Source organism: Aulonocara sp. 'chitande type north' Nkhata Bay, linkage group LG10, assembly GCF_057382095.1.
Source record: "Aulonocara sp. 'chitande type north' Nkhata Bay isolate Kocher_YH1m ecotype deep benthic linkage group LG10, A_spYH_male_GT1.1, whole genome shotgun sequence".
NCBI lineage: Eukaryota > Metazoa > Chordata > Actinopteri > Cichliformes > Cichlidae > Aulonocara > Aulonocara sp. 'chitande type north' Nkhata Bay.
The window spans coordinates 18,384,086-18,408,385 of record NC_141353.1 but is presented as its reverse complement, the minus strand read 5'-3'; the positions used below and the strand labels follow the sequence as shown (position 1 = coordinate 18,408,385).

At 40.7% G+C, this 24,300-nt stretch overlaps 1 protein-coding gene across 2 annotated transcripts in view; it reads left to right on the top strand.

Moving 5' to 3' along the window:
• Window positions 1–23,485, top strand: part of fat3b (FAT atypical cadherin 3b) — a 69,313-nt gene extending 45,828 nt beyond the window's left edge. The window contains exons 31-52 of one of the 2 annotated variants that reach the window (XM_086308799.1): window positions 318–471; window positions 558–791; window positions 954–1,132; window positions 2,044–2,257; window positions 2,358–2,572; window positions 3,210–3,347; window positions 3,552–3,695; window positions 3,773–3,970; window positions 4,147–4,424; window positions 4,529–5,091; window positions 5,402–5,533; window positions 5,647–5,804; window positions 6,392–6,923; window positions 7,133–7,286; window positions 8,599–8,755; window positions 10,235–10,627; window positions 11,665–11,920; window positions 16,218–16,316; window positions 17,376–17,435; window positions 17,719–17,757; window positions 19,069–19,134; window positions 20,563–23,485. In XM_086308799.1, coding sequence (XP_086164925.1) covers window positions 318–471; window positions 558–791; window positions 954–1,132; window positions 2,044–2,257; window positions 2,358–2,572; window positions 3,210–3,347; window positions 3,552–3,695; window positions 3,773–3,970; window positions 4,147–4,424; window positions 4,529–5,091; window positions 5,402–5,533; window positions 5,647–5,804; window positions 6,392–6,923; window positions 7,133–7,286; window positions 8,599–8,755; window positions 10,235–10,627; window positions 11,665–11,920; window positions 16,218–16,316; window positions 17,376–17,435; window positions 17,719–17,757; window positions 19,069–19,134; window positions 20,563–21,320 — 5,121 coding nt within the window. In that variant the 3' untranslated portion in view covers window positions 21,321–23,485. The remainder of the gene's footprint in view (window positions 1–317; window positions 472–557; window positions 792–953; window positions 1,133–2,043; window positions 2,258–2,357; window positions 2,573–3,209; window positions 3,348–3,551; window positions 3,696–3,772; window positions 3,971–4,146; window positions 4,425–4,528; window positions 5,092–5,401; window positions 5,534–5,646; window positions 5,805–6,391; window positions 6,924–7,132; window positions 7,287–8,598; window positions 8,756–10,234; window positions 10,628–11,664; window positions 11,921–16,217; window positions 16,317–17,375; window positions 17,436–17,718; window positions 17,758–19,068; window positions 19,135–20,562) is intronic. The other variant, XM_086308800.1, reaches the window with a different exon arrangement.
• Window positions 23,486–24,300: the final 815 nt, after the last annotated feature.

Sequence of the window (24,300 nt, the reverse complement as noted above, 5' to 3'; positions counted from 1 at the left end):
ATATATTTTAAATCTGAACGTTAGAAGATTCAGCAGAGCCAACAGAGCAGGGTGGGGTGTGCTAAAATGCCGTTGCCGCTGCTGGTCCGTGTTTGATGAAATTGTGAGGCCACTAAGCTCCATTTCTCCAGTCAGTCACTGGCAGAAATGGACACCGGGTGATAAAAGGGAACTTCTATTAGCTGGAATAATGGATCAAGTGCCCAGTAGTTGGATGTCTTTTTAATGTATTAGACAGATGCATTTTTTAACTAGAATGGTTAGTGTTACTATTACTGTGCACTTTAATTTCTGCATATGCTTTTGTGTTATCACAGGCCGTGTATAGCACCTCTTTTCCTGAGGACATTCCCATTAACAAGGGCATTCTAAGAGTGGGTGCAACAGATGCTGACTCAGGCTCCAGTGCTGAGATCCAGTATTCACTGTTTGGCATTGGGGTTGAAGATTTCTACATGGATGCAAACACCGGTACATTTAAATATTTCATTTCAAGGGCTTGTAGCAAAAACAAACAAACAAAATCTCTTTTTATACCTCCCCATTTATGCCCTTAGGTGAGTTGCGTACAGCCATTGTGATGGACCGGGAATTGGCCCCCAGCTACAAACTCATCGCCCAGGCAACTGACGGGGGAGGCCTGTTCTGTCGCTCTGATATTTTTCTCAAAGTGTTAGATGTCAATGACAATGCCCCCCTCTTCTCATCCACTCATTACCTGGCGAGCGTGTACGAGAATGCTTCGCCTAAGGCTTTGCTCACCCGTCTACAAGCCAGCGACCCAGATGAAGGTAAGCTGCTGTTAGATAAGTAATGTCAGGCAGCGATGATGAATTCAGAAAGTTTTAAGCTTTAAATTATTTAAAAATAATGTGCTGTTTGAGTGTCCGAGCAAGATTATGAGCCAAGATGTAATATATTGTGAACAGTTAGTATGAATGTGTTTTTTCCAGGTCTCAACCGTACAGTGCTGTATTCTCTGGTGGACTCAGTGAATGGGTTCTTCTCCATCGACCCGGTAACTGGAGTAGTAGTTCTGGAGAAGTCTTTGGACAGAGAGAGCCAGGACTCCTATCGTGTTCGTGTGGAGGCCACTGATCGAGCTGGACAACAGGGGGCGCTCTCCTCACAGGTTGGTGGGTAGTCCAAGTGACCCAGATTCAGTATTGATTGTGTCTACAATCAATGTTAAGTCTACCAAACATTACTGTAGGAAATATTTACGCCTGATGCTCCTGATACAAAAAAGCCACTTGTTCTGAAATGAATGAATAATTGAAAGACTAAATAAAATAATAAATAATAAAAATGCACTTTTGAACAAAACTGACATTTATAACAGTGTTTTGCAGCATTTATGTTTTTTGGGTAACATAATCTTGTTTTTCTGAAAAAAATCAAGTGAATAACACATGATCCTTGAAGAGATTAGGTAAATCCCCAATTAGATTTTAATTAAGATAGCTCGTAGTCATGTGAACCGTGTGGAACAGAAAAAATGACGCAGTTACAGAGAGAAGTGGTGCAGAAAAGGTGGAAAACAGATATGTGGCAAATCTGAAACTGTGTTGTGTCTCACAGCGGCTATTTAAAAGTAAACTTTAATTTTGCTCATTCACTGACCATAAATGCTGGGAATGGCATTATTTTTAGGAGTAGGTGTCACTTTCATTACAAATATAGAGAGGAGTAGTTGTTGTTCTGTTACTTGTAGTAGATGATTGTCATAGCCACAATGATATAAAAGCAAAACTACAGTAATAGGATTAGTGGCGTCCTGTATTAAGTAGGTGGAACTTGTGACTCTATATTCTATAGAGTCAAAATAGCATTCATCTAGTAGCCACCAAACTCTCTCACCCTATAGCAGGCACAGATTTTAGTTGGTTTTTGCCTCAGCTTCCTATTTTATTACTAAAGCATATTTTTCTGTACAACTTCTGTATGCGCTTGTGGTCCCTTCTGCCTTGTGGTGAAACGGCACTGAAAGCAGTGCAGTAAAGTGGTTAGGTGCTGTTTTACAGTCTTGTGTGTCTTCCTCAGGTTTATTTGACCATTTTAGTGCTGGATGTGAATGACAATGCTCCAGTCTTCCAGAGAAGAGACTATGCTGTAACTGTCCCCGAGGATGTAGCCGTGGGAACCGAGGTGGTGCGAGTCCTGGCAACAAGCGCTGACATCGGACCTAATGCTGAGATCACATACAACATCCGGTCGGGTAATGAGTTAGGAAAGTTCACCATAGACAGGAAATGGGGTGAGTAGATATCTCTGTGTGTGGCTTGTGCCATGTTATTGTGAAATTTAAAAGCAGGGAATTAAAAAAAAAATGAATATCTACTGATATGTGTGTTAAGGTTCTATTTCAGTGGCTGATGATTTGGACTTTGAGGTGTGTAAGGACTATTATCTCACCATCGAGGCCTGGGACAATGGCAACCCTCCTCTTAGCACAGCTACAATGGTAACCATTGAACTTATGGATGTCAATGACAACGCTCCAGCTTTCAGTCAGGACATCTACAATTTGCTGGTCAGCGAGGATGCATCTGTTGGGCAGACAGTTACAAGGGTAAGATTTAAGGCCAGATTTACTAAATGGGGCAAAATAGCCTATCACTCCAATAGAGACTAGTTATATTTAAAACAGGCTTTAGTAATTGATAGGCTCTGATGTAGGACTGTAAATTGTGTGACAACATTTTGACATCACCTTCTATAGCATTCTTGTATTAAGACAACTTAAATAACTTCAAGGGGAAATCTGAAAATCAAATTTCTATGCTCTTCAACTCCAGTACCACCGTATTTTCGATTTTGTGGATTAATCTTGTGTATCTGTGATCTATATCTCACGTATTGTCAAAGTGCACACTGCTGAGTTTCTGTATATCCGCCACTAAAAACAGTTAAGTGTTAGGGCGTGGCAACCTCATGTGCTGTCCGTGCTCCTGAAACTAATTTGAGTGTAAAAAACCCTGAATTGGATGAGTGGAAGAGAATGGATAGATGGAAAACTTTATTCGACTTTATTTTGTTTTTTTATTAATGCTAATACATTGATCATGTTGATGTCAATCTAATCCTGACTATTTTCAGGTTTAAAGTCAATGTTGTCATCCCTTCGTTCTCTTTGGTCTTTAGCCAGTTTGTATTTGACCCCAAGGAAATCAGGCCACTTTCTTTCCCTCCGGGTGTCTGTTTTTTAGGTAGTGGCTGAAGATCTGGATAGCCAAGTGAATGGGCGCATCACCTACTCTATCCTGAAAGGTGACCGAAACAACCACTTCTGGATTGACCCTGTAGCAGGACTTCTCAAAGTCAACAAGAAGCTTGACAGAGAACTTGTAAGGATGCATGTTTAAGTACAAAATCTCATAAACAATCAATTGTAATTTTCTGGTTCATGAGCACAGTCAGGACAGAAAATACCAGGTCCCATCAAGGTCAACGCTCAATGAAATATCACATTATGCGAGCATAAGAGTGCTTGCCACACTGCCTGATGTACATACAGATATGGCAATCACATTCTCTTCTTCACCGCCTAGGTGTCCAGGTACTCTTTGTCGGTACAGGCGTTTGACAGTGGCTCTCCTGCGATGTCCTCCACAGTCACAATCAACATCGATATCTCTGACGTTAACGATAACCCCCCAGTTTTCAATCCTCCCAATTCCACGGTGGTCATACAGGTACATTTGTGCGTGTTTGCTGTCTATATTTATATTATTAGTTCAATGTTGTCTCAACTTCACTTTCTTACTTCCAGCTAAACCAAGCTGCTGGCACCACCCTGCTCCAGTTATCAGTCAGCGACAAAGACTCCCCTAAGAATGGTCCACCCTTTGAGTTTCGGATCAAGTCAGGAAATGAGGGAAACTTCTTCTCCTTGGACCAGACTGGGACTCTGAGGTCTAACCGTGTGTTTGGCCCTGAAGCCCCCAGAGAATTCACTCTTGAAATCCAGGTTAGGAACTTTACGGTTTTAAAAAGTATCCTATTTAATATGAAGACTTTTCTTTTATGGAGAACTTTAACACCAGTGTAAATTCAACCCACTAAAGCAAGACCTTATTATTACTGTAGAACTTTCTTTGCTGTTAAGTGTCATTATAACTTTTTTTATAACTTTGTCTCTCTCAGGCAACTGATTCTGGCAAGCCTAGTCTCTCCTCCTCTTCCTGGGTATTTCTGAGGGTCATTGGGAACAGTCAGTACAAGCCGACTGTCTCCCCTCTGGAGATCTTCATCGTCATGGTCACGGATACCTTTCCAGGTGGCCCGATCGGTCGGATCTCTGCAACTGACCGTGACCTGAGTGACGTTTTGTCATTTACCCAGAAGCCTCAGCCCAAGAGCATGTTTAAGGTCAACAGACAGGATGGCAGCATTGTAGCGCTGCCAGGCCTGGAACCTGGCAGGTGAACGCTAGACCACACAAACACACAGGAAAACAAAACACTGATATGGAAAAAAGAAAACTTTTTGGTGTAACAATTCAGTATCTTTTCTTGCCTTTTCTCAGGTACCAGATGAACGCTACAGTGAGCGATGGACATTTTGCTGTGATAGCTGACGTTTCCATCCAGGTCGAACAAGTGACAGATGTCATGCTGCGTAGCGCTCTGACCCTACGTTTCAACTTGCTGTCTCCAGAAGACTTACTTAGTCGCTACCTTAGCCAAATTAAGCTAACGTTACGGGGACTAGGTGGATGGAAGTGGTCACCAGGGCAGCAGGATCCTCTTCACATACTCAGTGTACAGCCAGTGATGGGGACATCGGATGTGGACCTGCTTCTAGCCATGGAGAGGCCAGAGACGCCGGACAGTGGACGCATGGCTGTGTTCTACTCCCAGCAAGAGCTGTCTGCAAAGCTGGAGGAGGTGGCAGCGCAGGGTCAGATTCGAGGTGTGCTAGCTGGGGCTGTGGTGGTGAGCAGCACTTGTTCTGGCGAGCTGGAGTGTGGGGATAGAGTGTGTGAAAACACACTTGTGATGGACGGGAGCTCGCCTGTCACCTACAGCACAGAGAGGGTCAGCTTGGTGTCGCCTACGTTCAGCCGCAAAGAGACCTGCACCTGTCCCGGTTTGTACTACACTCATTTTTGAACCTTCACAGAGTCAGTGTCACAAACACGTATCATCAGTTCATGAACGGCATTGGTTGATAGTTTTCATGTAAAAATCAGTAAAATCCTGAAATATCTGAATGAAAACATGCAGAATTTTTGCTTATGTAGTATACATTTTGCATTCTATAAAAAAGAAAATACAAAAACTACAGAGGCATATATTATGCATGTAAATATAAATAAATTAATGAAAGAATAATGTAAATCTGAAGGCTTTTCACATGATGACAAATAATATTTATATTTCTACCCCTTTTCAAACAGGAGGGACATGCCCCACCCCTGTGGAGCTCTGTGAAGGTCAGTCCTGTCCAGCTGATATGCAGTGTGTGCGTTCTGGTCCTACTGCGCCATCTGTCTGCCAGTGTCAGCCCGAGAGACTAGATGACTGTGCAGGTGTGTTTTGGCATGCCTGCAGTTTGTATAACTTCTGTCTTTCTGATTTAGTTTGATGAGGTTTAGTGTAACCTGAAACTTTTCCCACTTCTCTGTGTGTTACAAATGTGCAGGCCAGACCTCGCTGAGTTTCTCTGGAAACAGCTACATCAAGTACAGAGTGACAGCGAGTGGCCAGAGCGGAGAGATGAAGCTCGGCCTCAGGATCAGAACACTTCAGAGAAGAGGAGTCATTATGTTCACACGGGTTAACCCCTGCACCATGCTTAAGGTACAGGTTACAGGGCTATGCTTTTTTGGGGGTCATGCAAAACACTGGCTGCTCATTTCCTGTTAGAAGGAAACATGTTTCTCAGTATATGTTTTTTAGAAAACATCATCAGGTATTATTCAGAAGATATAACTTTTTGTTATATAATATCACACTTCACCGAGTTCTTTTGATTCCTCAGAGGCATCCGATGGAAGACAAAACACTGCTCAGTAGACCATTTAACACTTTATTATTTCTAGAAGGGAGATGCATCCTGCATGACACGCTGCTGCGGATCTCAAATTGGTGTTGTGCCACTAACAGTTTTATTACAGAAGCTTTTTAACTCTAATCTAAACAACAGTGTCTCAGTAACTTCCACTAGAGATGGTCGCCTCTTATCTACACTTTCCCAGGCAAGCGTGAGTGAGAGTCTACAGCTTTCTACTCCCCAAGGACATGTGGTCTCATGCCTTTATTTTTCAGGGCTGTGTCCACTTAATACTACACTATATAACTTTATAACAGTTATTATTAATAAGAAGCATAGCATTATTGAGGCACTGCAAATTATTTAGTTCCAACACTTTTCTTTCCTTCTACAGATTGAAGGCGGTCGACTCTGGTTTCAGTTGGACTGTGACAACACCCTTGGCATTATGGGTATCTCTGGCAGACCGATAAATGATGGCCTGTGGCATGCAGTCACTTTGGAGCTGACTATGAACTACACTCTCCTGTCATTGGATGACAGCTATGTGGAACGTCGCCGGGCAGCCAGAGCCCCGGTTCGTCTTTGGCCTTTGGCACCAGATTCATCATTTTTCTTTGGGGCCCAAGTCAGGCCACTAAATGGGCAAGGTGAGAGGCCAGGCCCTGGGTCAGGGAGGAGCCAGGGAGGGCCAGGGCTTGCAGAGCGTGGCGTAAGGGGCCCTCCGAGAGCTCAGGACGGCTTCCAGGGGTGCCTGGGCTCGCTGATGCTGAACGGAAATGAGCTGCCGCTCCAGAATAAAAGGAGCCGTTATGCTGAGATAGCAGGGCTCAGCGAGATCAAACTGGGCTGCGTGCTTTATCCAGATCCATGCGTCAGTCAGCCCTGCCTCAACGGAGCAATCTGCAGTAGCCTTCCCTCTGGAGGTGTGTGTATATATACAAAAAACATGATCATGTGTATGTGCCTTGCTGTGGGACACATTCATTACTTTGTTTTTACTCTGTTTTTTCAGTTTTTAATCATTTTATTTTGATAACTTGTTGTTGTATCATTGATCATTATCATTTATTAGAATTATGCACAATAGTTGATATTAATTATAATTTTCAGACATAAAATATCTCTTCCACAGGTTTTATGTGCACTTGCAGTGTTGGATTCACTGGGGGGCGCTGTGAAATTGAACTGACATCCTGCATGCCAAACCCCTGCCAGAATGGTGGAGACTGCAAGCTTGTAGGCAGCGCATTCCTCTGTGGCTGCCCTACTGGACTCGGGGGACTTATGTAAGATATAATAGCCTGGAATCGCTCACACTTTCTAGCCTTAATAACCGGCTGTAACAGCAGTGTTGACAAATGCTGTGTCCTGTTTAGAAAGTATGTAAACAATGAGAGCCGTACGGTGCTGATTATTAAGATACTCAATGTCTGTATCTCCCTCCCTCTCAGTGAAAACATGAAAGAGCATGTGCTGGACTCAAAATCCCATTCATTAGCCCACATTAGTTGTTATTGGGGGGGGGGTTAGTGGTTCTAATTTAATTCTGCATAATTTTAGTTGAAAAGCCCATAATCATTCTCTAGCTGTCTTCTTAATTACAGCTTAGTAATTGCCTTTGAAATAACCTCTCTGCTCATGCGGCTGTTCCACAGAGCCACCAGCAGAGGGCACTTTTCCCCCACAGAGGAATTTTTTTGTTTTGTTTTTGGCTTTTTTATGCTTTTGACTTGGATTTAAAAATTCATTTGATTAATTTAAATTCAATTATCCTTACACTAATAAAACCATGGAATAAAAATTTATTGTTTTTTCAGGCACCAGATTGTTTATATCATTAATAATTAATGTTAAAGTTGTTGTTGTTTTTTTCTTCCAGCACTAAAATATATGCATTACAATAAAAAAATACAATATAGAATTTTGTTATGGAAAAAGCCAGAAAACTTGACATTTTCTCATTATTACTCATCTATTTCATAGGTTAATAAAACTAATGTGAGACAACTTCATTAACTTTTTTAATTATGGGATAAAGTATTCATCGTTTAAAATAATAATGAGAGGATATCACTGGCCAGCACATCCAGACCTTAATGAGTATTGTGTGTATAATTAATGACTAAGCTGTGACCTGCACTTTTATCATTTAAAAGCAAAACTTTGGAAAGTTCTGTCATGAAGCTTTCTGCAAAATTCTTCCGTCAGATTTGCAAAATGTTTTGAAAATCCCATCAAAGAGAAAATAATTGAAAAGAGAATTGCATGTATCTTCCATCCGCTGCACAGCAGGACACCATGCTTGAAATGACAAGCTGAGATGAGCATGTATGTGTCTGCAGTAAAATTACTTTTATGATGTTCAGCTGGAATTTGCTTCTTCAGTGGGAGTGTGTGTTCATGTTTTTTGCATTCATGCATAATTCTTTAAATCAGAACCATCTAAATGTAAATAATGGGGAAAATTCCCAGCATTTGGGAAAAGTTTTAAATGTTTTAGCTCACTCTCACCTTTGCATTCTTCCTTTTTCTTAACTTTGATAACATCATATTGCGGCCCCCCATAGCGGCTTTACTTACTCGTTTTTGCTGCCACAGATGTGACGACGACGTCAACGAGTGTGACCAGGAAGCGTGCGGAAATGGAGGAGAGTGCGTGAACACATTCGGGTCATTCTACTGTAACTGTTCAGAAGGGTATGAGGGTCAGCTGTGCGATGATCTGACGCCTGGTGATCCTGGGGATGACACACAGGTAGCGTATGAGCGACGCTTGGAATTGGATTTTTGTAGATGTTACAGAATAAATGAAAAAATAATCGAGAAAACTCCTCGAATAGTTTTTTTGTGCATTCAGCTCGCACCTAATTGGACTTGGCATACACAGGGAAATTGAGAATTTTGAGTTTACAGCAGCCCCCTGGAAGGCTTATTCACCAACTTGGTATCTTTGTTCCCACAGCAGATAAATGAGAGTGTAGTAATGCCTAAATTGCTGTTTCTATTTGAAGTTGCTATGCTCTTGAATTTATTGTGCCATATACCTTATACTGAGACTGCAAACCCAATTAATGTGGCACATTATAAGAAGGAAGGTACCTTCATTAATCCCTGGAGGACTGCAGCAGAGTTGACAAAATCTAGTAAGCTTCTTTTACAACTAATGTATGTTAACTTTGTTCTTTGTTTGTTTGTTTTTCTTTTTAATTGAGTGCTTGCATTAGAGATAATGTATAATTTTATTGCCAAAACTTATTCATCACGCATTGCATTAAAACAAAAAAGCTGTGAGCTCAATCACTCCCTCCAAATTGGAAGACCATAAAATGTGCTCATAATCTTTTGGAGTAGTGAGTGCATAAGGGTTGTAAATATACCCAGCTTTAGATGATGAATTTTCCCGATACCAACATTTCATTTACTTCAATACTCAAAAGATGCTTTGTGTTTCAAAACTTTGCTAATTAGCGTCTCAGATGTAGCGATGAGATTCTTATTAATCTCATGTTTAGAGTAATAACAAACATTTAGAAATTGTTTGGGGGTTTAATATGAGCCCCCTTTGATAGTATTAAACATTTTGGGGGTAAACTAACTTCACTATGTTCCTCTCAGGTCCTGTGAATTTTTCCTATTTCTTAAGGACATGACTTTCAGATACTGTTGTAGATATTTATTCTTTTGTCATTCACTTGTCCAGCTTCCTCAAATATATATACACCATGCCAAGATATGCCTATTTTTTGGCTAATAGCTCTCTGGGAATCTGCTTTTTGGTGCAAAAACAGAATTTTATATCTGTCAAACTTTGTTACATTTTCTGTTGTTGGACTGAACGACTGGGAACAAACGATGTGTTTTTATAATAGGGTGCTAGTAAAAAATGGCTAAAATTTAATTGCAAATTGATTCTTTGCTAGGTTTTCTGTTATATGTGGGCACGGCACTAGTTCATCCTTTGATTAAGGTGTCTTTTTTATGCTTGAATGATTCACAGGTGAGTGTTAAGTGGCTTAAGAAAAAAAAAGCACTTCATGTTCATGTTAATCATCTGACAACAAAGACCTTTTTTATGAAGTGAATTATTTCTAAGCTTGTTCTTCTTTCAACTTTTTATCTGTGTATTTACTGATGACCTTAGAGTTTTTCTGACACTTAACTGTTTGTTATTCAACTAGAAAAAATTATTATAATATTATAATGTTTTAATCATTTTACTTTTCTTGTTGTGCAGGCTGAGCCTCTGTCTTACGTTGGACCAGGAGAGATAATTGGCATTGGAGTCCTTGCGTTTGTCATCATTTTCCTCCTCATACTCTTCATCGTCTTTAGGAAAAAAATCAAATTCAGGAAAGACTCAGATCCAGGCCCCGGTGTTCAGACTGGGATGGGCATCTCGGCTATCTCCACAGAAACTAGCTACATGCTGCACAAGACTGGCATGGGAGCAGAAGGGATTGAGTTTAAAGCCGTTCGTGTATCAGGCTCACCAGCAACCACAAGCACCTATGGTGAGGTGGGAGGCAGCAGTGTGGGCCCTCCCCAGGTCATGGTGCGCCCAACTGCCCACTCCCCTCTACCAGGAGGACTCAGTGGTGACAGGACCACTTCCAGTGAAGGCAGTCAGGTGTGCATAGCTTGTTTGAATTATGATATTTATGTGTCTGCTTTATAGTAAATGCTGCGGAACAGACAAAATTGTGACAAAGTTAAATAACTGAATATGTTCATACTGCTAATATCTAAAAAAAATAGTTGGTCAGACCATTTAGGAAAACACATGAATAATATGGTTGCTAAGCAGGAATGATATGCTTTAAAATAAGAGTATTTAAGTTTTAATATCAAACTATAACAATGAGCATCCAAAGTAATATCCACTTTGTATGACAATTTCAATATTTGTGGAGCATCATATCTCCCAGCTCATCAGTCCCTTTTGACGATGCTGCACTTCCTTAATTTATCTGAATTTATATTATAATTTAAAAGAAAGAATATTATTTCTTATATTAGTCCTATTTTTTAAAAACAGCCACAGTGTGCTGGAGAAAGAATACATGGGCTCCACACACAGCTCAACTATAAAAACTGTGTTTTTATGGCAGGAACTAGGTTTTGATATCAAATATAACACAAGGACGATATAGGTAGATTAAAAAGTAGTAATGTTCCCAGCACATTCGCTCTATTATGTAGATAATCAGCTTACAGGATACAGAAAGTCTGCTCACATTTAATAATCATGTTCATGTCTTCTTTGTAGTCAATTCTGCATGTGATGAGCTAAAATAAGCTTCACAGCAGCGACTTCATCATGTGTGTGGCCCTTCAGATAGGGCGATGACCCAGTTCTTCTTTCATGGCAATAATTAAGAAAAACAATTAATGGTATCAGAAAATCAATTGGAATTATTGGAAATATAAAACAGAAAGGTCGTACACCGGTGCAGAATATTGTATTGTTTTTACAAAAAGCAATCATTTGATAATTTATGTATGTTTCTGATTGTGCGTGTAATTGCACAAAGAATGAAATAATGATTTGTTTTCTAATAATGCATGAAATCCTGTATAAATTTGTTTGCATTTCGAGTTTCTGAATAGTAACTACCTGGCTTGCCCTTACCCGAACTTTCTGGGTATTTTCTTGTGTCTCTGCAGATTAGCAGCTTCCTCTCAGACATGTCTAATGTCCGAGGTATGGCCAATAGGCGGGGCGTCGCAGTGTGCAGTGTGGCACCCAATCTCCCTTCAGCATCTGCTTGCCGCTCAGAGCATAGCCCGGCCCACAAAGTGTCCTGGGAAGGCGAAGAAATGAGGGAGAAAGAGCTGGAGAGGGCTAGAGATGAGAGAGAGGAGGAGTGGGGGCAGAGAGCTTTTGAGCTGGAGAGAACACAGAGAGATAACAGTCCACAGGGTAAGACTGCAACAATCTGCCTGCAAACACACACACACACACGCATGTGCGCACACAGCTTCTAACCTGATCAAAAAGGCAAAGCGTACACAGGCCATGAACACATTGTGTTACACCAATACCACCATCTTCACTGAGAGAGCTCATTTCACAGTGCTCTATGCCTTTTGATCACACACATCAAAGAAAATGGCCCAGAGTAAGCAAGAGTGCTTAAAAAGTAATATTTTCTATTTTGCTATCATTTCAGTTTTCTTATTTATTTCCTAGGAGCAATAATGGGTAATAGAACTTTCTGTTACACTGCTGAAATTGGCAATTATGTCCACTTGTATCAGGATAACTCTCTTGGATCTTGTGGGCACTTCTGTTTGAATGGTCAGGGTAATCAGCCAGAACTGATGTCCTATGTTCTTGTCCTACTTTTGCAAAAAAAAAAAAAAAAAAAAGCAAGAAAGAAAAAATAAAAAATAAAGTTCAGTTAAAATCAAAGTAGTTGGAACACTCCCACACAAAGTCACCCAACTTCTCTGTCAAGTTTCCCTCTTTTTATTTTTCCTTAAATTTGCTTCACACCTACCTTTGTCAGCCGTACAGGCACCAAACCGAAGGAGAGAAGAATGTCATTGTAATTCAGCATCCGTCTGATATTTTAGCTGCCAACACTCTTCCCAGTCTGTTCTCTGTCGATGAAATAACCACGTTGCATTTCAGTGCGCAGGTAGGCGTCAGATATTTCGATCCTTTGTCCAGCCTGTTGTGTGAATAATACAGCTTGCGGTGGGAACTTCCTGGCTGTTAATTATTGATTTTTTCCTGTAGGAATGGGAAATAGGTTATTTTATTTATTTGGTCCCCCGCTGAGTGTCTGTAGAAAAAAGAAAAAAAAGAACCAGCACCACCTACTCACATTTACACCACCAGTCTATTAATTTAATGATGATAAACCTTATAGAAAACTGACCTCAAGATTACTGTGTTAATGACTGCAGTGTTAACTGCCAGGTTAACTAATCAATTGCAAATGAGTTTTGTAAGTTATTTACACCACGACAGCCACAAGCAAGTGCAATAATGTGTATTTCAATAACAAGGCCACAGGTCAAAACATGAAATAGTTACTAACCAGGGAACATCCCTGTTAGTAACTATGGTTATTTTCTGTTACTACCCGTTCGATCATAAATAAATAAAATGGGATGAATAATTAAATACTTGGAAAATACTCTTTGAACAAATCAGGCCTCATACTGAACTCTATAGTTTGGAGTTTTTTTGGTAACTGTTGGTAACTCTTCAGGATGTCTTCTTCATGGAGGAGTATTTTAAACACTAACTATGAACTGTTTCACTCACAGGAAGTCATTTCTGAAGACTGACATTGAAAAAAAAAAAGGTTTGAACTGTACAAACTCTGTTTTCCCCTTAAATACTCTTTTTCCATGTATGTTTGCACTTGTTACGGTAAACTTTTGCACCTATTTCTTAGGTTACTTGCAAAATACTAAAAAGTGAAGGCAGACTCAAGACTTTTAGCATGTTCACAGGAGGACAACATGCCACAGAGATTAAAACCTGGTTCTAAAAATGGTCATTTCTGCTCTAAAGTTGGGTGTTTCAGAGTGAACTGATCGAGGCGTGACCTCTGGAGGTGAATATTGAAGCCAGTGCAGATGTGCCACAAACTGCAGTTCCTCTAGCTGTCACAATAGGCTGGCTTCAAGAGAGAGCTATTCCCCATATGCTTAAAATGTCCAACTTTACAGCATGTTTACAGTCTGGCTTCTATGGAGTGTTTCAACTCTGAGAGTTTTTTTTAACTCATCCATCTGGAGTTAGGAGCGCGGCCGCTTTGACTGACATTTATGTTTGATTTTGCTGAAAATGACTTTGAGTTGAAACTGTTGGATTGGCTCTGTTTTGCTTGGTAATTGTTAGTGTTTCAAACTGAAATGCTGAAAACTTGTCTGGAAAAAAACATAAAATAAGAAGGGAGCCAAATTGTAGACTGTATCACTTAAATCAGCGTAACATTATATTTTACTGAACTGGCTCGGCAAAGAAAGTAGTTTGGGTGGGTCTTAATTATAGGAACTTGTAAGAAAAAAAACAGAAAGAAAGAAAGAAAGAAAGGGTAAAACATTTTTGCTTTTTCCAAAACCTGATTATATTAAGTGTCCCCTTGCCTGCATCCTGAATTAGACCTGTGGCTGCTGCACTGTCTTTCTTGTTTAGTTTGATTGATGGTACTGCCTTACTGATCACATTCCCACAGGAGCGTTTCGCTTCTTCCATATGTATTGAACCATGACTACGTAGCTTGAGCTCAGAAAGCTGAGGTTGATGTCCAGACATCCCGGCCCTCGCGGACACGGTTGCAGAGTACGGATTTGGTCACAAGATGGGCCGAGCCCTGAATGCTTGCTTACCAAACGTGAAGTGAAAAACAAGATTTTTGAAGATTTGAAATTCTGTCACACCTGTCAGACAAGGGTAAACTGTTGTGTAGAGGTGTGAGATTCAAAACGCTATCACAAAATCTCTGTTGTTATTATGAATTTACACCCACCCACCCACAGGAACAACTGTGTGCTGGGATGTATTAAGGTACAGCTGGAACTGCGGGAAGCAATTGCATGACATAAAATATTTGTATAGTCTTCTTGAAAAATGTATTTTTCTTGAGACGTTGCGTTAATGTGACACTGGCATCTTTGCTCCAAAATGAGCTGAATAAAAAGACTTTTGATTTACTTTTTTGACTTGATGCCATATAATTTGTTAGTGCATCTTTGTTTACTGTGACTCAATACAAGCATCTGGAGAAGAATTCATCTGAAAAGATGCTCATGAGGAAATATTCAGAACCCAGACCATTTATTGCCAATCAATGATTCTCACATTAAGATCCATCGCTACATAGCAGCAAGGCAGTAAAATGGATTTAAATAGCTTTCTATTTTCTATTTCTCTCTTTTTTTCCTCTCTGTTTGTTCCATCTACTAAATAAAAGCCTATTTAGTTTTCCCAAAAGTTTGCTAAAAGTTACTTTTAATCACATCAGCAAAACTGGCTCTTTGCATGCAGTTTTATTTTGCACAAACAATTGATCTCACAGCTCAGCCTTTCCACTCTGCTGGTCCTCTGTATTTCTTTCCCAATTTGAGCAAAAATGAAGAAAAAAAAAAGACTTCATTGCTTCTACATAAGGGGCACCTGGTAGAGAAATTCACCTGCCTCTGGCTGTGTTGTAAACAGTCTTTACAGCTTATCTGAAGTCATAAGTACCTGCTACGGACCTCCGGGCAGTTGTTTGACTCTCACTCAGAGGACACTTGGAGTGATTTGAAGGAAACAAACCTTCAAATAACAGCTCGGCAAAGGCACGAAAAAAGACCACACTGACTTGTAATCGCCAGTTTATTTGAAATGATGCCTCTGCAGATGTAAAGGTTAAGGAAAACTGGAGATATTAGGCCTGGTAGATTTCTCCAAACAAAATTTAATTTGATTTGTGTGCGCAGACAAAATTGCAGGGTTGTAACATAAAAGAAGACCTTTGATTACCACAGTATGAAAAGCTTGACCCAAAACAGAAACCTACTTGCCACCCTACCCTGTAGCGCAGTGACGTTGTCATGCAATTTGCTCTATTTTGCTTTTTTTCTTTAAGCAGTTATTCAGCAGTTACATAACCACCAGTAACTCGGTGGTCTTCACCCCCTCCATGATAGTGCTGACAGCATTAAATGGACAGACCTGGATTTGCAGTAGGTGTACTGGGATTTGTGGAAAATGCTGTACATCAAAGCAGCGAGGAAGCCTTTATGGGAAAAAAAAATCATTCTGCAGGTCAAATATGTTTTTTAAATATGCTCTATCTGAGTCAAAAGTAGATGAATAGCAGATTTAGCCTCGCTCTTCTAACCGAACACAGCCAGCTAGAAAGAAAATGAATGGACAGGCGGAGTGACGGATCTGTGGACACATTTTTTCCCCATGAGTGCACTGAATGAACAAAGTAGAGAGTTTTCGGTCACTCTGATCCTTTCTTCTTTTCACCCTGATAGAAATCCAACTCAAAGCTGATGCGAGGTTATTTTAGCTCAGACTTTAGAAGCTTCTTATTAGCCGAAGTTAAGCTTTTAAATGTAAATACAGCACAAGCGTTACTGAGCTTTTCAGATCTGAACGGTTCGGATATCTGAACACGTCTTTCAATTCTGAACCTACATTTAATTTACCATGAGTGAAAGTTGCTGATGTGAATGAGTGTTGTTTTGTGTTTTTACATTAGACGTGTCGGAGCTGGCGGACGGGCTGGGGTGTCTCTCGGACTCCACCTCCGAGGAGCACTCACTTAGCTCCTACACTTCAGAGTCCTTCGATGACAACGGTAAGACTCTGATACTCAAATTAACTTAAGCGCATTTTAATTGCCAGAAGTTTGTAGGTAATGTTCCCCACACCAGTACCTTCTTTGTCCCACCATCATTTTAAACTCCTTCAACTAAAGCCTGGAACTTTCTGCAGAAAAAAGTCCTAAAAGTGGACAGATTTGTCAAGCATTCTCACTGAAACATGTAATTGTTTCTCGGTTTACCAGTGTCTTCCATCTTCAGTCTGTCCGCTGCTTCATGTTCTGCATGCATATCCTTCTAACCTTGTTGTCTTGCTGCTGCTGTTGTCTTTGCTCGCTGTTTGTGCGTGCTGTTCTTGCTTTGCTCTTGGTTGCCTGATGCTGTTGTCCGTTAGATAGACTGCCAATTATGTGTTGCTTGCTGCCACGTGTTATTACGTCTTGTGACTGTATTCAAGCAGGGAGTGTTTTAAATGGTTTCTGAATGTGTGCCGCCGTCTTTTAAGCATCTGACATTTCTTTCTTAGTTCCCTTGAGAGGGTTCGCCTTTCGCAGGGCTGTCACTGTGAATAGGAATTAGTTCCTAATGAATTGCCTGGTTAAATGAAGGTTAGTGTAAAATCAAATGCTGGGCCTGTAGTAATTATTGAAAAGCAGGGTGATATTAGAGAAGTGGAAATGCTTTAATGCAACCAATATGCACAGGTTGCCTGTGCATCTTTTTTTCAAAGCTACAATTCCCAGATAACTCGATAGCATTGATTTTCCACTGGCTAACTATAAGAGGGTGGAAGTCAAGCACCGTAATGATGCTGATGTGTGTGTGTGTGGTTGTGTTCTTTACATAGGAAATCTATGTCAGTGCTTTATTTCCTGTCTAATTAGTGTAGCTGCAAAGAGTCCTCGCTTTCTTACAGGACACCCACACACACACGCGCACGCACAGACACCACATGTATATAGACACGTTTGCAACATGCTTCCTCCGTGTTCTCAGCACCTCTGAGTCACCTCCACTGTATAAAACCTTGCCCTGTTCATGAATGCACTGAGATTATTTCCATTTCTTCTTCTCTCTTTCTGTCTTCTGCCTAGCCTCCATAGTGACAGTGATACGTCTCGTCAATGATACTGTTGATAACATTGAAAGTGAAGGTATGAAGGAAAATCCTCTGTTAACTCCCCTGTCTTCTTTGTGTCTGTCATTCCGACGCCAACATATTTGTTCAGCGGCAGAGCAAAAAGATTTACTGAATGCAGCCGAGCCGCTGCCATTCAGCCCCCGTTCTTATTACGAATTAAACATCCTGCTTAGATTTCTAATATTTGTTGTCAGTTTCTGACACCGGATTTCTCTGTGTTTCAGTTTTTCCCCTTTGGTTTCTGGGTTGTTTGTCTCGCTCTGTCTCTGACTTTCCCTTTCTCTCTGCCTTTGTAGTGTCAAACATGGACAAAGAACAGCGGCGTAGCAGCCCTGGTGAGTGAGATGCAACGCAATGGAAAAACATCGTATTAATTTGCCATTTCTTTGACTTTATTTGTCAGGGGTGAGAACCCACAACCTGACCTTTTGCATCCTTTGCAGTATTGTCTCTGAATACTTTCATCAGAGCCCAATAGTACAGATTACTATGTCTATTTATGCCGACTCTATCCACTCTTTGAATGTCAATGCAGGCTTCCAGTTTCCGATTATGTTTTCTGACCTCGGAGGTCGGGAAAAATAACTGGAATGTGAGTCAGTTTCTGTTGCCCTGTGTGTAGCAAACAGTGTAGGGCTTTCAGGTACAACATTCAGGCAGCTCTTTGATGAAATAAAAATATTATGTCCAGAGATACTTTTAAAACGTATTCTGCTTCATAGTTAATTAAGAAATTTTGAATTCTGATGACTGCTAAATTGGGCGCAGCAGTCCTAGCTCCAAGCAAACAAAGCTTTCACCCCGGCCTTGCAGAGGGTCTCAGAGGATTAGGGGCACTTTGAGCTAAGCCTCACATCCGCCCAGAACAGCAGAGGAGAAGGCAGCTTCAAACACTTTCTTTTTCAAAATTTTTTTGGGGGGGGAATCATCTACAGTCTGAACACTGACTTTCTGCTCTTAGCGAATGCATGGCTTTCCTTAAACAAACACCGGGGCCGTCACAATCCAGTTGCACCTATCCTTTAAGATCCCTACTCCGCTGTCAGTTGCTTGTGCTACACTCTTGCAATCAATATTAATTGGCTCATAGTTACCAAGTCTGTTTGTTCTCGGTTGCATGTAATTTACTAGGTCTACAAAGCATTTCGTTTCCAACCCAGAGCAAGAGTGTGTTTATGCCTCAGTCACTGCCAGCCTGCTGAAGCACACGCAGCTTCATTTCAGACAAAGATAATTAAATGATGTTTGTCCAGTGGTTTTTTTATGAAGACATCCTTTGGATTCAGAATTTTCTGTTTTTGCACAAAACATTTTTTTAATAAAGTTTTCAATCTCACAAGTTTATTTTCAAGCACAGCAAGAAGAAATGTGAAAAAAGCGAATCGGATATATCGTGGTATTTTTCCATTTTCTGTTTTTGTATACAGTTGCAGCATGATTGTGTGCATGTATTATCTATTATGAATTGTGTTTGTGGGTATAAGCGGTGTGCTAAATGGCTCTCTGCCAGCTTCCCTCTCTTGTTGTCGAAGCGTGCTTTCTTCTGTGTCATAATTCGCCGTCTCCTTTTGCATTCACCGAGAATTTCATCATCAAAGGTTCGCCGTCCCATGAGATATTTGTTTTGTTTCCCATTTTACTGACAGCGAGTCATCACCTGCAGAGCAAAGATGAGATTTGCGTAGAGTTCATCAAAGAGTACATTGTGGATTGTAAGAGCATTCTTTTTTCCCCCCCTCCCTTAACCCTTCGTTAGAACATTTTTTTAACCAGAGACAGATATTTGAGGCAAGCATGGCATGGCAGTAAGATCTCGTTGGCATGGCAGTCCGTTAGATATCTGTGTCCACACATGTGTCATGAATTATATAGTAGTGGCTGGCACAAGCACAGTAATTAAGTGTACTCTCTGTCCCACACACAGGGTGACCCCTCTGCCTCCTCTCACTTCATCAATATGATATTTTTTCCCCTCACAGCTCATTAACCAAACCATGAATTATGCAACCTGCATGCTGTAGTTTGTAGGAAGTTGTGGATTAGCGGGGAGTTCTGTGTCAGTCCATTTAGCAGCATGAACTGAAATCTAAAATAAATAAATAAATAAAATGTCGACTAATTTTATTTGCACATTAATAAAAAAGTAAATGAGAACTGGAGCGATTACACGAAGCAAACACGCTGGAGAAATCCCACGGAACAAACAGAAAGCCCCACTTACTGGCACTTTGTGGGTCTCCTGCTACACCTCTCAAACATGCAGCGCACACATGCACACATGCACACACTATCATGCGTGCTTCATTTCTTGTGCAAAAATAAACCCAATCAAAGGTAGAGATAATAAGCATGGGGACAATTTAAGGGGAGAAGCAAAATAAACACGACAAGCCAGATAATATGCAAGCTATTCGGAAATGGGTTCAAAATTGATAATAAAATTGGCAACTTTTTTCCAGATGTTGGTGGTTTTACACCTTGAGAAAGCTTTTTTCATTCATTTTATTTATTTTATTTGTCTTTAGTTTTTTTTTTGTTTTTACAAGGGCAGCGGTAGAAGCGTAAGTGACAATGAAATGTGTGTGCAGCTGTAAGAATCACAACAGTCCTCCTATAACAGATGCACAGAAGTGTAGTTACTGGTGTCACCACTCTCTACCTGCTGGAGATAAGATTGCAGCGATACTGCTGTTTTAGACGAGGAGTTTATTTACCGATGGACACCTTTCGCCGGCTGATCCTATTAGACTGATTAGATCTGAGTCTTCATCACACTGTGCTGTAACACTGTGGTTCTTTAACTTGTATGCAACAGCTGAAAAAAGTTCATGCTCCAGATTTTTTATCGGTTAATAGCAACAATAAATGATACAAGCTGAATGAGGTCTGCGTGATAGCATCGCTGTGCTTTTCCTACATAAATCATATTTTACTGCAGTAGATCTGTGTCCCACCGGTGGGACCACCACTGTAGTGCACACTACAGTAAAACTATATGCTTCCAGTGATTTAGAAGCAAAGATTTTTCCATGGAAAAAGACATATGTTGCTATTACACCGTGTTAAGTTCCATTCCTTTCTTAGATTGTCCTTAAATCCATGCTGTTTATTACTGAAACTATGCCAAACTGTATTTTCAGCATACCGCTGGGAGTCTTCCTGTCAGACTTCAAGCTGGGTGTCGCCATCACGACTGCGTCCACCTGAGTTAGGATCCCATTATGAGCTTATTGACACCCAGCAGAACATCAGACGCGGAGGCAGCACGCACTCTCTGCAGCTGGACTACAGGGTGATGGGCTACAACGCGGACAAAAGCCGTGAGAGGACACAGGAAACTGGGAGGAGGACCTTTCAGTGGGAGAGGAATCAGTCTGGAGAGTGGGAGAGAAAACACACCCCGGACAGAAAAGAAAAGAGAAGGTACAAGGAGGAAGGAAGGAATATGAACATTAGGACCAAGGACATGGAGGGACACCAGGACCACGGAGATCAGCAGCTGCAGGACCAAGACAGCTGTGACGACAGCTCCTCGCCCGTGTATGAAGAGTACCAAGAGTCCAGACATGATCCGGAACAAAATGAAGACACGGAGAGCCTTTATGATATTCTACCCCCAACTCGGCGAGCCTATGAAGGATATCCGTCCAGTCCCCCAGGGCTAAACCTGCACCCAGCTCAACTTATGCCCCCCCTCAGGGCCTGGGACTTACAGACAGAGGAATGGAGGGGATCACGGGAAGACCATGGAGGGCTTGGCTCTAATAGTCTGGCAGGTTCTGGGGATGAGTTAGAAAGACTACTGAACCTGGTGTCACTGAGAGCCAGGAGAGCCACACGAATAAACAGAGCCTCTACCAGATCTGAACCTGCAGCAGGCTGGGATGGGCTGAAATGAGCTCACGCTCAAAACAAAAAGATTTTCTGTTCCTTTGCAAATCACAGAGTGGCGGTGATCCTCTCTGGTTACGGTTCACATTTATAATCTACTCGAACACTGGTCCACCACCTAAAAAAAAATAATTGGACAAGAATGTTAACATACACACTTTTATTATCCGACATTATTATCCTTGTGTAAACAAGCACTAATCCACCACCAATCCCCTGGCTCATTTGTAAGCGGGAGGAATAAGAGGAAATATATGTGTCTCGTCACAGCTACACCTTGGCTGCCATTGGCTCTGAATCAGTGCTTTTACATGTATTATTTAGAGTCACTGAAGAAGAACATTTGGAGCTTGTTTTAGATCGCGTACCCCTGTATGTGCAAATTTTCAAATCATGTATTTCGTTCATCGCTGTGTCGGATCGCACATGTACTGGCAGACAATTATTTTGTTAACTCAGCCGTGCAATACTTAATGCATTTATTATTTTTTACTGACGCGCACTCAGGTTTGGTTTGCAGGGAGCTTTTCGCTCACATCCCACATAGACACTGAGAGTATTAAGATTACCTGAGGTTGATTTTACACAATCATTTAATTTTCCTTTGTGGATTTATTTATTTATTCATATTTGTAGCTTTGCTTATGAGTCTCTTCATGAGCACATGTGTTATAGTTACCTGGCCTGTGTAGATATGATTAAATACAGGACTAAGGATATATTTTTTTATTTACTGAATCGGCTATTCTAAGTGAGTAGAAGGACACAGAGCTACTTATTAAAACACATTAATTTAATCAATATGTACATAATGTAATTTGAATATATTGAAGCTTTAGCAGTGCTTCAGGCAGACTGAAGCCCGCTTTACACCTGGTGTTAATATGTGAAATGAATTTCGGGGCATTATGTGCAGAACGGCTTAGAGAATTGTGTGGACATGCAATCGTGAAGTACAGAATCACTCACCCAGGACATGTGCTCATGGTTGGCTCGCTGATAACGCAGTGTAAATGCTGCTGCATTCCCAGTTCACACACAACAAAGGGAATGCAAATGAAAATAAACTCCACGTAACGAAGCTTCGAAACAGCGCTGTTCTCTGAGAATATTCCTAGTTGACTCCTAGTTGGCTAGGAGTAATTAAAGATAAACATATTCATGGTAGCTGTTCGGGTCATTTGTGGATTTTTTTTAAAAAGACACACCGTGTGCACAAAAATACACACACCTCTTCCCATGCACAAACTGGTATTTGTAAAGGAAGAATGTGTGGACCGTGTTCGTACTCCAGACCGTGACAGACCATCGTGAGGCAAGCCCGACAGAATGGAGAGAAGATGAAAAATGAACCGAGACAGAAGTGAAGAAAAACAGCCAGTTTGGCTGAGCTTGCATTCCCTGTTATCAATATATATATTTCCAGCTCATAAACGCATCATCAATAACTTAGCCTCTGCACACCACCACAGTGGATTTTAAATCAACCAGTCAACCTGTGATTGAAGTGCAGACTTTAAGCTTTAGTTCAAGGGATTTAACAAAAGTGTCCCATTAATATTGTTTAGGAATTACTGCCATTTTAATAGACAATCGCCTATATAGTTGGGTGGTTGACTGACAAGCAGTTTTATGACCAGATGAGACCTGTTTCCTGTTCATTTTATTATAAATTAAGGAGGTAAAAAAAGAAACACGAGCAGCTTTCAGTTCTAGATCTTTTATCTCCCTGAAGATGTTCTGTCAGATCTTCAAAGAGTCACTGTGATGGTGTACAGAAGCAAACAGTGAAACAATGTCCAAATACTTATGAACCTACAGTAACTGTATATGTACCATTTACAAATTTCAACTTGATCAGACCTTTCCATGTTCTGCTTGTTCTTTCTCATCTTCTTCATCATCTTCCTCTTATTATTGTTATTTTTTTCGGTGTAATAATTGTGGGTGCTAGCTGTATATGATGGCCTGCTTTCCTCCTGTGATCTGATGTACTTGTTGCCTCTTGTTTGCAGTCTCCGTTTTTTTTTTTTCTGTCTTATTTTGTTTTTACTTCTGCCAGGATCCTCTGCCCTGAACTTCCAGAGGTGAAAGCTTTTTTTCTCCCATCACTAGTTTCTCTTATGTTCGTGATTCCAGAACTGAGATCACCAAATACACATTTTAATTAGTCCACGACTCATATTAGTGTCTCAGTCTCAGATTTGAGGAAATTGCACTTCTTCTTTGCTGTGTTTTTTTTTTATTATTGTCATGTCTAATCACTGCTTGATTTATATGCAAATGAGGAATAAGGGAGGATTTACATCATTCATTATGAAAGCTCTAAGTGGAAATCATGCACATGTGTAAAGTTTCGCTTTGATTGAGATTTATAAAAGAGCACCATGCGTAGGCACGGGTTTCCAAATATGAGTAGAGGAATACAGATTCACTCGTAAATTTGCATAAACTTTTATGCATCTGGCTCATGTCAGAACTAAAAGCCACCTTCATGTCACAGTTACTACGCTCATCATCTCATCTGGTAAACATGCCTTTGAGAAAATGCTCAGCAAACAATATATGTACATCAAATTGAAAGACAGAGTAGATGCTACAAAGTAAATACAAGCTGTCTATGTCTCTAAGTATGTAGTGAGAATCCAAGGCCGCACTTTTGTGTTAAATTAGCGCATTTGTTGTTGCAAAGGTGGTTTTCATTGACAGAGTTGAAAGATACTGTGCCGATGGACTCTTTGGAAATACCGTAACATCCAGCAGTAACAGACACATACCAGTTGACATGTCTTATTGTGATCAGGTTTAGTTTCACCTAATGTATTTTGTGTCTTATAATAGCATCGTCCATCTATTCATCCTCTCTATCCAATTCCTATTCAGATGTACTCTGTATTTGGGGGGCTGAAGCGTGCCACAGCTTGCACAAAGAAACATACCGGACAGGTCAGACTACAACATGGATAAACACATTCACACCTGTGGGC